General features: G+C 39.9%; 1 protein-coding gene across 2 annotated transcripts in view; it reads left to right on the top strand.

The window, feature by feature from the left end:
• The first annotated feature begins 2,738 nt into the window (after positions 1-2,738).
• Positions 2,739-15,473, top strand: part of MTMR7 (myotubularin related protein 7) — a 42,387-nt gene continuing 29,652 nt past the window's right edge. For both annotated transcript variants that reach the window (XM_030947158.1, XM_030947159.1), the window contains exons 1-2: positions 2,739-3,037; positions 14,242-14,364. In XM_030947158.1, the coding sequence (XP_030803018.1) occupies positions 3,014-3,037; positions 14,242-14,364 (147 nt within the window). In that variant the 5' untranslated portion in view covers positions 2,739-3,013. The remainder of the gene's footprint in view (positions 3,038-14,241; positions 14,365-15,473) is intronic.

Here is a 15,473-nt window from a genome sequence, read left to right as displayed (position 1 = left end):
AAAGACCCGTATGGTGAATTGAATGAGAAAGAGTTGATGCCCAAAAATCACTTTTTGCCATCAGTGGGTCCAAAAGCATTTCCTTGGTGAAATGTCAAGCTGGGTTTTTTTAAGCTCCATTCCTTATCCACAAACCCAGGGCTGCACTCAAACTGGTACTGTTTGCCTTTAGCCCACAGTAACATGGGCTGACCCCCATCTCCACATCTTCATCCCATATACCAGACTCCTCAGCTGGAGGATTCTGCCACCTTGGCTGTAGCTGTCCCAGCAACCAAGCTGTTACATCACCAATTTTCAGTTATTTTCTATATGTCAGTATTTAATTTATGTCTACAAATCTGTGGACTAACCTTTAAAATAAGTATTAAAAGTACCTAAATGTATTCTCTGATTTTGTATTATATTAAAGTGCAGCCCACAGGAAACTACTCTTAAACAAGTAAGATATAATTGGAAAACACAAATAAATCCACAAATCCTTCCACATCTAACATGGTTCAAATACAGGCCAGGTAGGTTGCATGAAAAATGTCTGAGTTTTTGGGTAACTCCACTGACTATAACAGAAATGTTTACATATTGGAAGTGAAATGTCCTTTCAAGTTTTAATGGATGAGGCTGAAAGCTGAATGTTACTTATGGATATGGAAAATAATTATGCTGGTATGATACTAGTCCTCAGTGACTGGCCTTCTTCATGGGAAACACATTGAGAACTTTATTGGCAGTTTCAATAGATAGGTCAAAACCTATGTAGGCATGGCAATTTAATTTTCCTGCCCCTACATCTTAGTCGAGTAGGAACAATAATCTGCAGAATTATTTCTGGTTATACCTTTACAGAGGATTTAATTTCCAGACTGCTGAGGCAGCAGTCTCCATGAGCCTGAAATGCAAATGAAAACTATAAGAGAATTTTTAGAAAGCTGTGTTTACTGAAGCTTTCCATGACAATTGCATTAGATGTAACTTTTAACTAAACCCAAGTTCTGTTTACAGCTGCATTCGCCCATCAAATATTTTATCAGCCGAAAACAGGCCAAAATCTGTGCCAGGATGCTGAGCAACTGATTGCTATATGAACAGCAATGCTTTAGTTTTGCAGCTACTGAGAATGTGAAGAACAGTTCAAGTGCATTTGTCACTTGCATCTGAAAGTTCTCCTGACATCAACTGCAGGACTTGAACTTGGCTGCAATGAATCACAAGATGTACCAGAGTATAAGCATCTCTGGGGACTGAAAGGATAAATGTATTTTCTTCCAATTTTACTCACTGGTGGTGACGCCAAAAGATGATAATACATGCTATGACTCACATCAGCTGTAACTACAAAGGAAACATATTCCATGGTTGGTTAATTCTTAATTGATTCTGATGTTCTGGCCTAAAATAGAGAATAAAAATATGCCACTGATCAAGAGTCTTGTGAAGTCCACACTTTATGCACATTTATGGATGCTATCCAAACAGCAGCGGAACTATGAGAGAAAGGTGGGCAGAAATGGGCCAAAATGGGAGTGGCAAGCAGAATGATCAAATCCAGGGGTGACTTATTTTACCCTCAGAAGCTTCTGCCTCTTCTAACCTAAGAGCTGATATTAAAAAAAACCAAACATCTTGATGCCCTGGATTTTGTGGATAAGAAATGGGAAAAAAAATTCTAGCCATTCACTAGCAAGAAAGTGGCAGGATTGGAGAAACTTTGGAACCAGTACAGCTGTACCCGCTGTTCCCCTTTCCTCAGGGTAAAATGCATTTCAGTTTTTGGTAACCCTGTGTTATCTTCAACCCATATTTTATCTTTCACAAAATGAATTAATCTTGTTCTCTACAGGCAAGAAGAGGATATGCTGAGAGCTTCTGTTGCTCTGGAGCAGAGTCCTTTTGCTGTGGCCTTTGTGGGGCTTGTTTGACCGGTCTTCACATTTATTTCTATGCCTCCATGAGGTTAGTCCCTGCTTGTGAAGAATTGCTGGAATACCTTGATCAATATAGAATACCAGGGCATTTTATATTTATGGTGTATCTGAAATAATATACTAGCACCTCTAGTCATTTGCACATTGGTATAAACAGTGAGAGGTTTCTCTTTTTGCTCTGAATATGATAGCTGGTTAGTGTATGAAAGATGGTTAGAGATACCTGTTCTTTATCTTCACACTGGTAAACTGGGAAAACCATCTCAGTGTCACTTCTTCTTGCTCCAAGAGGAAACATCTCTGGCAATAGGCAAGGCAAAAGATGGGAAAAGGAATTTCTGGCATAAGGCTGAAAACTGTGTGTCACAGAAAATATTCCCTTGTGCAAATCTGAGGATGCAGCAAAGTCGTGAATTACAGACACACAGAGCTTGAGATAAACAAAATCCAGTGCTCCGGTTTCAGTAAGTGGAGCTTTTGTCTTTGAGCCACTGTACACGCTGGGCCAGGAAACAAACAAAACGGGGGGAGGCGGTCTCAGACAGAGCTCGCTTTATGCTTCCGATCTGATCTCCCCTGAAAGAAAGGGCAGAGCGATGTAACGCTCGGTAAGACAGCAGACCGTGCTCGGTGCCGCGGGGCGGAAGCTGCGGGCGCGGCGGCGGGGCCGGGGGCGGCGGGGCCGTGCCGTGCCGTGCCGTGCCGTGCCGTGCCTGTGCGTCGTGCCGCCGTGCCGTGCCGGGCCGGGCCGGGCCGGGCCGTGCCGGCGCGGAGCCGCCGCCGCGGCCGGGGCGCGGAGCATCCCCGCGGCCGGGGCGGCATGGCAGCTGCCGGGGGGAGGTGGAGCCAGCCGCTGACCTGCCGGCATCGCAGCACGGGCGCATCATCTGCCGGCTATAAATCCTCCCTTCTTCCTTCCCACCTGCGCTGGAAAACGCCAGGAAAACATCAAATGAAATTATATGATTAAAAAAAAATAACAGTTGTTTTCAGCAGCAGGGCCGGAGCACGGCGGGGAGAGGCCAGGTGCGCAGGGCCGCCTGCGCGGCGGGGGCGGTGCGGGAGGAGCTCGGCCGGGCGCTGCCGCCATGGAGCACATCCGGATGCCCAAGGTGGGTCCCGCCGGCCGCGGCTGCATCCCCGCTCCGGCCCCGGCCCGGGGGAGCCTCGCCCCGCAGCCCTGCGGCCTCTACGGGCCTGCAGCTGATGCTGCGGGCTGCTTGCCGGCCAGCTTGCCACGATTGCTGGCCTGCGGGATGGGCTTGTCGGGATTCTCACTCAGTCCCGCTGTTACCGCAGGCACTGCCCGTCAGCTGCAGGTATCCCGAGTGGCAGCTGGGGTACTGCTTCTCGGCCGCCTTTCGTGTGCCCCGAGATTTCAGGCTCGGCGATGAATTGATTTAGTGTTTTTATGCGTATGCTTGATCTTTAGCCGACGTAATCCGTTTTTTTCTACAGCTTTCTAAGCACTAGGCCTGTATTTGTTTAACAAAATTGCCACGTTACTCTAAAAAGAAGATACAGTGTTAATACAGAGAAGGTTTCGATTAAAAGTAATCACAGAAAAATGAACCAGAGCAATATGTTAATTCGAAATGGGGTGGGATATATTTTCATCTTTATTTATTTATTTATTTAATAATCCAACCCCCTGAAATTAAGAATTTATTTGTATTTATTATTAATATTTAATATGCTGGCATGAATTTGAGATCAGGGCCTTGTTATTTGGCTATGTCTTGTGGCCTTTAGGTGTTAAGCTGTAAATCTAGTAAGAAGATAGGCATTTATAACAACTGCCTTTCTTCTAATCTCATTTCATTACCTGTTTTCTCCCTTTTTGGGAAGGAAGAATTTCAGAATAATATCACTGTGTCCTCCTGCAGGTAAGTACAATCAGTGGAAGTTGTCTGCACAGATGCTCCTGACCATTTGCTGAAAAATGCTGAAAGCATGAATGAGAAAAATGTTAAAAACAACTAATAAGGGTAGAAAAATATATATTAAAAAAAAGGTTGTGTTTGCTGTGAATGGAAGACCCAGAATGTGTTGCAGGTGATGAAGCTTATCTGTTTTCTTTTCTACAACCAGGTCCTGGTCCAGAAAATATTACTCTGCATATGTAAAACCCATTTCTGTAATTGATACTGTGAGAAGGCACTGTACCAATGCCTCAGGTCACTGAAAATCTTAACTCAGTGTGAGGTGATTCTGCAGTCCTGCATCCTGGCAGTCTCTTACATTATAGCTATGCTGAAAGGTATCTGATATAATAGAGCAGTTTAGAAGGAATGATTTAAAGGTAAAAGGGGTACAAAAATTCTTTAAAATTTGCAATATAAATGTAGAAAATCAGCATGTATTGATTGATTACTAAAATACTTCATCTCTCCAGTTACTCCTAAATACACTGAAAAATGAGTGTATCTACAGCTCCCTGACAGAATTGATACCATTGATTTTTTTTAAAATCCCTCATCTTAAAATAAGTCACCAGTGCTTGTTGGGTTTTTTTGTTTTGTTTTGTTTTTACTGAATTTCGTTTTGATAATTTGGAACTGAACATTAAATGTTTTCCAATGCCTGTAGTGTAAAAATAGGTAAGGGAAAGCTCACAGTACCATGTGTTAGCCTCTGGTGTCACATTTCCTGACTCCATACAATCTTGTCCTGAGAGAAATTTGAGAAGTGACTGCCCTGCTCTGCAAAGGTATTAATCTCAGAATAATTACACTTTCCTGATTCACATGGAAAAGCAAGATAAATCCCATACTTAGCAAGATAATAAACTTACTAATATCTGAAAACAAAATTCTTAGCCCAAGTAAAAGCTTTTCCTTCAAAGGGAGGTCTGTATTACATGACGCCCATTAGGTCTCAGCAATTGTTTTAATTTTAAGTGAAATATGACTGTAGTGATTTATGGTTCATAAATATTAAAATTAATCTGATAAAACATAACAGACATTAAAAAAGCAGAAGGTAATTACATGCCAGGTGGATCAGTAGTTCATTAACATAACTACTCTGTGTCAGAGTGACAGAGGAGAGAGAGTGTTTAGACCTGGCCACATTCTGCAGCTTCTCAGCATTTACAGTTGTATTAAGTTCCGGCTCTTCCTATTGGTGTCCATTTATGGACCTCTCTGTGTGAGTTAGCCAGAGCTCCTTATAGACAGGATGACACTCTCTGGCTCCACAGCCTGCATGAAAGCAAGCTCCAGAGGATCGTGGCTTTACAAAAATTACCTTCTTCTGTCTATTGAAAAGTCCTGAGTAGCTTCCTTCAGTATTGTTTCCTTCTAGCTTCAAGGACTTGTTCAATAAAAATTCCATGTTCACGTTATCCATGCCTTCACAGTAAATCTTGATCACAGCCCTCCAGATTCTGATAATTTCAGAGAAATGTCATCAATGACCCCAAGACCTCTTTCCTAGGTCCAATCCATTGTTCTGTAGATATGTTTTAGGTTGTTTTTCCTGGAGGCATTCTACCATGTCTGTCTGTGTTGAAGCTCCTATGTGTCTCCTTTGCCCACACACTATTTTGCAAGACTCTTCTGTAGGAGAATTTCCCACTGCAAAAGCCATTCTGGTGCTTTCCCAACAGACTGGATATATCCACCTGCTAACACACTATTTGGTGTGCTGACCACTATTGTTCTATCATTTTACTCTTGGTAGAAAACAAGGTGCATGTATGATGTATGCCTGTATGAACATACATAGGCGCTGTATTTTCACGAGGTAAATGCCATCCTATGTGTGAAAGCTGTAATTTAAGTTTAAGAGTTGGAAACTGTACCTCACTGCTGAATAGAATTATATATAACTCCCATACCCCTTTAAAAATTAAAAATTAGTAAAACCAGTGACTGATATGAGTTTGGATTGAGCAGCAAGATGGTTTAGGATAACTCTCTAAACCCAAAATATGACAAACAGCTCATAACATTCAGAAAAAAAGAAATCAGCAATACTTCTGAGAAGATTAGAAGCATGTTTTATGGGCATGTGTAGAGATGTCTGGCCATGGACAGGATGAAAGATCCAGAGCTCTGTAGATATGTTCATATAATTTGTGTTTGTACATTGTCAGCAGGCCTATTGATGGCCTTATAATAAAGAACACATCAGTTTTTCCCTGGTGTACTAGCTGTTTTCAGTGGGCTTAGCCCAGAAATTCTTTTGGCTCAGTGTTAACAGAATACTTGGGATGACTTGAGCTGCTCGAGTGCTTTCATTTTTGTGGTGTTACAGTGAGGTACTTCCTTTCAACGATGCCTCTCTCAGGCAGAGTTTAAGATCTGCTCCCACGTTAGTGACAAATCCCTCTACCAGATGTATTGCTTCACAGAATAAATTTCCAGCATGTTTAAGTATGCTGTGTGTTTGCTTTTGTTTTTAATCTATTTTCCATAATTCTTACTTTCCAATAAGATTTTATAACATGTCCTTTTTCACAAAGTCTCCATCAGGAAACCCATGTAATTTATATCCACTTTATATATGACAATGTAAATGGCAAAACATTTGTCAAGATGTCTATCCAGATCAATAGCAAAACTGAACCCAGCATGCCCAGTCTTTACTTTCCTTCTACATGGTCTGGGTTGCTGGATCTCCACGGTTTTTTTGAGGTAAGTTGGCATATTCTACCACTGCTCTCCGTGTGCCTTCTGTTGAGATAAACTGTGATACTATAGTTATGTTCTCTGTATCCAAGCTACAATTCCTTTTGGAAAAGTTTGATTTATTTCAGTTATGTGGAAAGGTGGCAGCAGCCCTGAGGTGGTATCAGGAAACACCTGGGGATGTGGACTGGTTGTTTCCCCCACTGGAATGGGGTATGGAGTGCCCTAGACTTCACTATAGTACTAGAGTTTGGCTAAACTTGTGTTTAGTTTGCTACTTAGAAAAGGTAGAGGAGGTGAGGCTGGCATGGCCTTTGCCTTTAAATGGTGTTTTGGGTCATCAGGTTACAGCAAACACATTATGCAACGTCTTTTAAGTGCCAGGTTGATTTTCTGCTTTTCATATGTTGTGTGAAGGTGGTTTCTGTACTTTCCTCTAAGTATACAACTTAGAGCAGCGTGTCTTACAATTCAGCTGGTATTTTCTGATTTCATAACTGTTTCTCATTTTACATCATGGTTAAAAATTGTTTAGCCTGTTCTGGGTCCAGTAATGTTTAATGGCTTCAAATATGTCATTCTACTTCACTGCTTTAGTCAAATGATGCATTAAAACATACACACTAATCCTGGACACATTTAACTCTAATTTTGTGAGTTACAGATTTTTTTCTTATTAATAAATCTTCCTTATTTAGAATGAAATTTAGTTTTCTTTGGGCTCCATTTATTCCATCTTTGTGCTATGAAAGTTTGAGCCCAAAGGATAAATTTAATGCAAGTGAGCTTTGTAGTATACTATGCCAAAAAATGTTCTGTGGTAACATCAGACTGGAGGTGGATAAAATGAAAAAAAGAACTGCAGAAAATGTCCAGATATTGTGGGATTGGACTTAAAATATCTGTTTGGAATTGTGCTATAAAATATTTGTTTTGAATTAGAGTCATCAAGCTACCTTCTTGTTAGTGTGAGTTTCGATTTTTAAAAAGTCTTATAACAGCCATTATTCTCAAAATATTTAGTCAAAAATGGTCAGAAGACCACACAGACTTTCATATTTTCAACAATGTGACCCTCAATAAAGAGGTAGCTGGATGAAGTCACAAAACAAGCTCTAAAAATCATGGGTAGTCATGTGTTTTAATTTGTTGTCTTGGTATTTATGTCTAAACTGCTAACTCTAAACCTTATTGCACTTGAAAAATAGTACTGGAAATCATTAAGACAGCAAGTCTACAGGGTCCTCTTTGATTTTTTTTTTTTTTTCATAGTAGGAGACTGAAGTTGGAATGAAGGTTTTGAGAAGTTAGGCTTTGGGGTGGTCAAGGCTGGAATCTCTAGGCCTGCTGTTAACGGGCCCAAGTGGGTGGTATTTGAGCTATTGCTGTCTGTAAACTAAAGGAATGTTCTATTTGCAATAGAAAATACACACTGACATTTCCTGCTGTGCAGGTGTACTCTGCTGAGAAAGACAGGTCCCTACTACCAGAAAAGGAGTCCTACAAATTCATTTTTAATGCAAATCTCTCGTGGCCTGCACAGCTAAAATGACTTGGTACTGCTGCTCTAAAATAGGGTGCTGAACAGGACATGGTTTCAAACATGTAACAGAAAAGCCTGTATCAAATACAAGAGTTTAAAGATATATTTCTTTTCGGTATCCTTTGGCTGCATGCAGAATTCTTTCTCCCTATATATCTTTTCAGAACCAAATCTGAACAAATTTGGCAAATGTATTATGATTTACTGATTTGAGGAAGCCCTGTTTTTCCTAAATTAAAGCTCTTAGTTAGGATTTTTAATAGAATACACTTAGTTGCTCTTCTCTCCTTTTCTAGGTAAATGAGATCTAATACAGACTGAAAGAGAAAATTTTATGTATGAGCCTTGTGTTAGTGTTGGCACCATATTGTAATGCTCTATACTCTTGTAATAGGGTCTTGTTTGCTGCTCTCATTATGCAGATGCTACTCAGGTGTATCTGCTAATGTGGTGCTGACCTCACTCTATAGATCTTAGCAGACAATAGTTTCCTTTGTAAGCCAAATTATTAGGTACTTTGTTGTCTGTCTTGCTATTATGAATCATTCCTTATTATTTTTTCATCTCTTTTCCTCCACTTCACTTTGGTCCTTTAGAAAATTAAACTTGTTTAGATTTTTCTTGACTATTTTCCCCCATCCTGCCAGATTTGCCCTGAGGAAACTTTTTACAATGCATCTCTTAAGGTATCTTTGCTTAAATTTAATTATTTACTTTTGTCTTTGAGTCTTTTGATATATGCAGCCATCTAACTTCATAGACTGTGCATTATTTTACTGCACTTGGGAGATCTTTTCAGAGAGGGAAATATAAAAATGTAACATGGATCAAGTGCAGTTTTTATGATTCTTACGAAATAGAATGGAAACCACATTAAAAGGCAGCATCAATTGGCAATTGAGGTTTCTTTTATTCTCACTCCAAGATCATGCAAAAAAAGATCACCTTTTATATATTTTGTTTAACAAGTACTACTATCCTTGTGTTGGAAAAAAAAAGTAATAGCATTTGGTCTTTTACATGTAGTCTTTTTTCACTCTTAGGAATTATGCTAAACACATGGATAGCTGGGGTCAACTAGGGTGAAGAAAGCTCAAATATTCCACTTGGCCTCCAACCATACCAGCTGTGCTCCTTTTTTCTCATTAGGCTCAGGCTTTTGGCTTTCACAAGCTCTTCCCTTTGCTTTTGTCTGCCAGCAGTGCTAAGGCCAGTGAGAGTCCTGACACGAATTCCCAGGATGCAGTTTCTTCTTGCTTTTACTCATGTGGGTAACCTCATGAGGAGAGTAGGGAAGGCAGCAGAAATCCCTGGCCAGTCTAGGAGGCCAAGGGGATGGACAAGAAGTCTCTGTAGGATGAAGTGTGTGCCCCTAGGGCCCAGCCTTGGCTTTGAGTCAACTTTTTCAGCAGCAGAGAAGTTTGTAGAAGTGGCCTTTCTTTATCCTTGGAGAATCACTGAAACTCATTTGTTCAGCCAAATTTCAAGGTACTTTATCAGCTTATACATGAAACTTGCTTTTATGGGTTGTGGTAAAGCAATGAATTTCAAGTGTCTGAACAATAGAGAAGCTCCTGAGGATGTGGCCTGAGTGAGAACATTCCCTGCTTACCTTTAATTGGCATCTTTCTCTTGTCTGGGAGGGTTTTCTGGCCTTTCTCCTTGTTGGGATAAGGAATTAGAGGAGATGAATTAGTCAGGGCTCCTCATAAAGGAACAGGGAACACTTGGTGACATAGGAGCTGATCTCTTTTGTTCTTGGCTGACAAATAGGCTTTTCAGCTTCTTCAAGATGCTCAGTGATAATGAGCAGGTCAATGATGACCATGGCAGAACTAGCTGTTCATGTGTCTTCCTCTTCAGGTTATGTGTAGGAAGCAAACACATAGACTTAAAACCTATGCAGTGAGAAAAAAGCTCTTGGAGATTTTTATTTCATAATTCAAATTTAATTTTATTGGAAAATCCTACAGTAGAGACCATTTTGTGTCAGATAGCATCTTCCTGCTCCACATGAGCTTTGCTGTGACAGGAAGCTCCAGTTCTGGCCAATCTGCCGAACAGTTTCACTTCTCCTTTCCCTGCTCAGTCTGAGCCCACAGTCAGAACTGATCCTGTATTTATCTGAAAAAGCTTTCCCATGTGGAGCTTGAAATAGTAGCAGTAGTTTTGCTACAGTGCAGTTTCTGCACTGTTTTGAGATGCTGACGTGTTTGGAGACACTGAAACAGCTTAAATGACTGAGGACTAAGGTAGCATATTCAAAAGGCATTCAAAAATAGGCAATGCAGTCAAAGCTCATAAAAAAGGTTATTTAAACTAAAAATGAAAACAAATTAGGGTACTTGAATATTTTTAGGAATAACATTTTGGCAGGCAAACTTTTCCAAATGCTCTCAGGGTCATATGCGTGCAGTTCTTCCTTAGGTAGGAGTCCCGTTGAAACTGGTGGGAGTTGTGCCGGAATAAAACTTTGGCCCATGATTTTCCCTAATATGACATTTTTTTCTTGAATGACCTCCTGACAACCTTGTTAGTAAGTCATTTGTCATGTTTATTCTCTGAGTAAAAAGTGCCTTCCATCTGTTCTTAATCTGTGCTCCTTTCTATTTTTGCCTCATTTTTTCTGTCATCTGTGTTGCATTGGAAATAGACTTTCTGGGCAACTTTATTTATCTCCATATAAGCAGTTTTAGTTATTGAAATGAATCTCCTGGTGGTCTTTTCTTTAGGCCTAGACAACCACAGTCATCAGGAAAGAAAAATAAAAAAGGAGAAAAAATAAAGAGGCAAGAGCTTCGAACTAATTATTTAAATAATGGAAGTTTTACTTAGATGCCCCTCTCTAGACTGCATTGGCTAATGTTTTCTTTCTAATTCCTTGTGGTCTTCCAGCTGTCAGCTTTACAGACTTGTATTTTCTGATCTGGTCTCTCACACCAGCTCTTCATTTTAGGTGAAGTGCATGTGCTATCCTTTTTCCTGACATGACATACATAATTTCCATACATAATTCTCCAATAAAGTCTACAGTTGTTTTGGTGAAAAAGCGGAGCATTGTTTTATAGGAAAAAACCAGAAAAATAATTATTACCTCTTTCTGATATAAATTTTGGCAATTAATGCTGATTTCTCAGCATGCTGTGACTTTTTAAATAGAAAAAATCTCTTCTTCCAAAGCACTATTAATGTGTGTGCTCCCCTCTTGTGGAATTGAACATGTTCCCATTCCCTGTATTGCCAAACTCTCTAGGTTTAAAGAAACTGCTGGACACATCTTTCTTTTCCTGGCTGGGAGAGTGCAGGAGAAGAAAGAAGGCTCATTCTGTGAATCCTTTGATCAGCAGAGTGAAATCTAAGATTGAGCAATGCCTCATTATACTGATGTACTAAATTTATCATTAATAAATACAAGATAATACACATGGGGGGTAGATCTTAACTTATATATGCAGGCATGACTAAGAATTACAATTGCTAGTTCTAAAACAAAACAAAACAAAAAAAAAACCCCAAAACTAACCCAAACCCCAGCTTGTTCAGCAGAGGACAAAAAAGCAAGCAATGTTTGAGTACTTTAAAAAACTAAATAAAAAGCAAAACAGCAAACATCACTATACCACTACACAAACTACAGAAACCTGTTGTACATCCAACCTTTGAATTCTGTTTGCACTTTTGGCCTTTTTCCAGGAAGTAGACCTCATGCAGACTAATCAAAAGTGTGGAAGAGCTTGTCTGGAATAGCTTCCATAAAGGTCACAGCTATGTAAAGTTGGGCTCTTCACTCTTGGAACACGAGGATGGAGGGAAGGACGTGTAAGAGCACGTGTGGCACATAACTGGTGACAGGTTCAAAAAGAGCAGGATGAAGGAATTTATTATACAATGAATGGCTGAAATGTGAAGTTCACTCTCACAGGGTGTTATGGATGCCAATAAGTTACAGATATACAAAATGGTATTTAATAAAATGAATGGAATGTAAACACAGTTATGGCTATTAAAAAGTGTGACCTCATCTTAGGAAGGCCCCAGAGCTGGGCTGAGATCCTGAGGGAGCATGAGTACATGCCTGCCTCTCACACTTCCCTCAGCTGCTACAACTATCTGTTCTTGAGAGACAAACTGCAGGGAGAGATGAATTCTGATCTCCCCAATGCAGCCACTGCATTTGCTTTGATGAAATCAGACTTCCCACACAGCTCTTACTGCAACTGTTCCTGTTAATTCAGATCCAACCTTTAATTTATTTGTAGCTCTGTATTAAAAAAAAACAAAACCAAAAACAAAACAACCACAACCAAAGAGGAGCTTTTTTGGTTAGCAATTTTCAGTCAAGGGGCTGTGATTGATGAGTGGGGAAAGATGTGACGCAGGAGGTCTGGAAATTGATCCCTCAGCCCTATCCTGCTGTGTGGATGCCTGCTAGGTTGTGTTTCATGGCCCATGCTAGCTCTCTTTGTAGGCTGGGGTGGGTGATGAGTGCCTTGTGCAAGATCAGTGCCTGTGCAGCAAAGCCCTTGTGGGCTGGACTGCAGTGTAGGGACCTTTCTTGATCCAGACAATGCTGATTTTTATTGGTTTTGTGGTTTCCTTTCAGAAGGGCACTGCCCACATTTTTCTTTTGTATCATCCCTCCTCTTTTGCCTGCTGCTGAATGTGTGCTTGGTTAAGACTGTATTTCTTCCATTCCTTCTCAAGCCAATACATGACCTCTGAAGTAGATGGCCCTGGGAAAAGACTTCATCCATGCTTTCTAGCAGCCTTTTTTGTTTAAATAAATAGTTTCATTTTTGTTTAAAACAGATTATAACTGGCCTTGAGGGAGATGACTCTGCTTTAATTTAAGCATTTTGCTACTAAACTGGCTTATTCTCATTTTAAGGTTTTCTTTTTTCCTATTTTTAAAATAGTGCAGTGTATTTGGAATACACATTGCAAACATGTAATTCTCAGATGCTGGCATTCTGTTTTCAGGAAAATCAACTCATAATAGTTTTAAAATTGTTATAGTAGGAGATCCATCAAACCCATGGTAGCAAACTGGTAACTGTTTTGGACAGGTTTTATCCCACTGAATATCCAACTTGTTGATTTTTTAAATTATTCTGGTTTCTCAGTCAGAAATCATGGAAGCCTAGAACAATATTTGTTCAAAGGGTCCTTAAAGATCATCTAGTTCCTACCCCTAATATATGCCTAATTATATGTATATAGCACATGCCATATACAAAGTACTGATGATGTATGAGTCACAAGCTGGTGATTTGAGAGTTAATGATGTGTTTAAACTCTCCTGTTGCCAGGAGTGCAGCAAAGGGAGAATGTCCATTTTGTGCCCAAGGTGAGAGAGCAGTGGAAGTGGAGCATTTGAGTCCCATTGAAAAGTTACTGAAGGCAAAAACTTCCAGTGTGACCTCTGCTGTCAGCCCTTACAGGAATGTAGGGAGCAACATCAAAATGTTTCTTTTTAACTCTATTAAACTCTTTTAACATTGTTTTAAATCTCAACAGAGATTTGCATGGGAGAAAATTTGCCTGATTGAGACCCATTGAAGAAAGACACTCTACCAGTATTATCTCCTTTTTCTTTTTTTCTTTTTCTTTTTCTTTTTCTTTTTCTTTTTCTTTTTCTTTTTCTTTTTCTTTTTCTTTTCTTTTCTTTTTCTTTTCTTTTCTTTTCTTTTCTTTTCTTTTTTTTTCTTCTTCTTTTTCTTTTTCTTCTTCTTTTTCTTTTTCTTCTTTTTTTTTCTTCTTCTTATTATTATTTAGCTGGAATGGTTTGGATAGAGCTGGAGTTTAACTGAAGGACAGGCCCTGCCTTGCTGTCACAGGGTTTTGGTAAGATTGAGATCACAAGGAAGAACTTAATTGAGAAATTGTCTTTGAAAGTGTTAGGTAACAGGTTTTTGGATATAGAGGTACCACAAAAGAGGGGAGAAAAGGAAAATGAAGGAAGATCTGAAAATAAATCACATAATCACATTTTCTCATATAGTTATACTTCTTTGATATTTAATGTTGTGCTGAAGAGAACTTTGTAATAGACAAAATGTGAACATTGAGCTCTCACTATTGAGCTTGCTGTCATAGCCTAATTATTTCTTTCTTTCTCCTCTGTCACTTTTTTGCATAGGTGGAAAATGTTCGGTTACTTGATCGTTTATCTTCAAGAAGAGCTGTGGTGGGAACCTTGTATTTAACAGCGACCCATGTCATATTTGTGGAGAATGGTTCTGAAACCCGCAAAGAAACCTGGGTATGAATTTTTATTATTTCAGTTAGCTCTAAGTGCATGGCACTGTACTGATGCTAATTTGAAAATTACTTCCAAAACACTTTAAAAATAGTAACTTACTCCATATGGATGCTTTTATGAGGCCACCATGTGAAGTTCTAGCCTAGTAATTTTCAAAACTTTTCAGTGGATTCTAGATATTACAGTATAGTAAGAGGAAGAGAAGGGCCTTCACTGTATGAATACCAGATGTGATTGACTGAGGAACAGCTGCTGTAAACTGCACTGTTGCTCCTATCATCCAGGAAGAGCTGAGGAAAAATGCCTTGAATATGAACTATTTCCTTGGTTCTGTCAATTCTTGGCCTTCTCCTTTACTGGTAGTGTTGAATCAGTGATTTTGTTGGTTTAATAGTTTATTTTTTTTAATAAAGTAGTAATTTGAAATAGCTGTTTTGATTGATTGACAAAATATATTGCCTTTTCTTGTTGTTTAACCCCAGCCATTGACCAAGCTCCACACAGCCACTGCTCCCAACCAGCAGAATCAGGGAGAGAAGCTAAAGGGTAAAAGGTAGAAAATGGGTTAAGATAAAGAGTTTAATTAGGAAAGAAAAAGCCACACACAGAGGCAAAGCAAAACAAGGAGCAAATTCGCTGCTTCCCGTGGGTAGGCAGGTGCTGAGCCATCTCCAGGAGAGCAAGGCCCATCACATGTAACAGTGACTTGGAAAAGCGAATGTCATCACTCCAAATGTGCCTTGCTTCCTTCTTCCTTCCACTTCACACACTGAGCATGGTGTCACAGGGTCTGGAATATCCCTTTGGTCAGCTGGGGCCACCTGTCCTGGCTGTGCCTCCTCCCAGCCCCCATCACTCTCAGTTTCCTGGCCAGCATTGCAGTCGGCCTTGGCTCCGTGTAAGCAATAACAAAGCCATCTCTATGTGATCAACCCTGTGTTCAGTGCAAATCCAGAACACAGCCCCATGGCAGCCACTCTGAAGGAAATTAACTCTGCCCCAGCCAAAACCAGCACACATATACATATATAGGTACAGCTGTTGCTTGATGTCACACATTGGAGAGTCTTCTGTGTAGCTTAATTATGCACCCCTTGTCCGTTTTTGAA

Source organism: Camarhynchus parvulus, chromosome 4, assembly GCF_901933205.1.
Source record: "Camarhynchus parvulus chromosome 4, STF_HiC, whole genome shotgun sequence".
Classification (NCBI taxonomy): Eukaryota; Metazoa; Chordata; class Aves; order Passeriformes; family Thraupidae; genus Camarhynchus; species Camarhynchus parvulus.
This window is presented reverse-complemented; position numbering and strand designations above follow the sequence as displayed.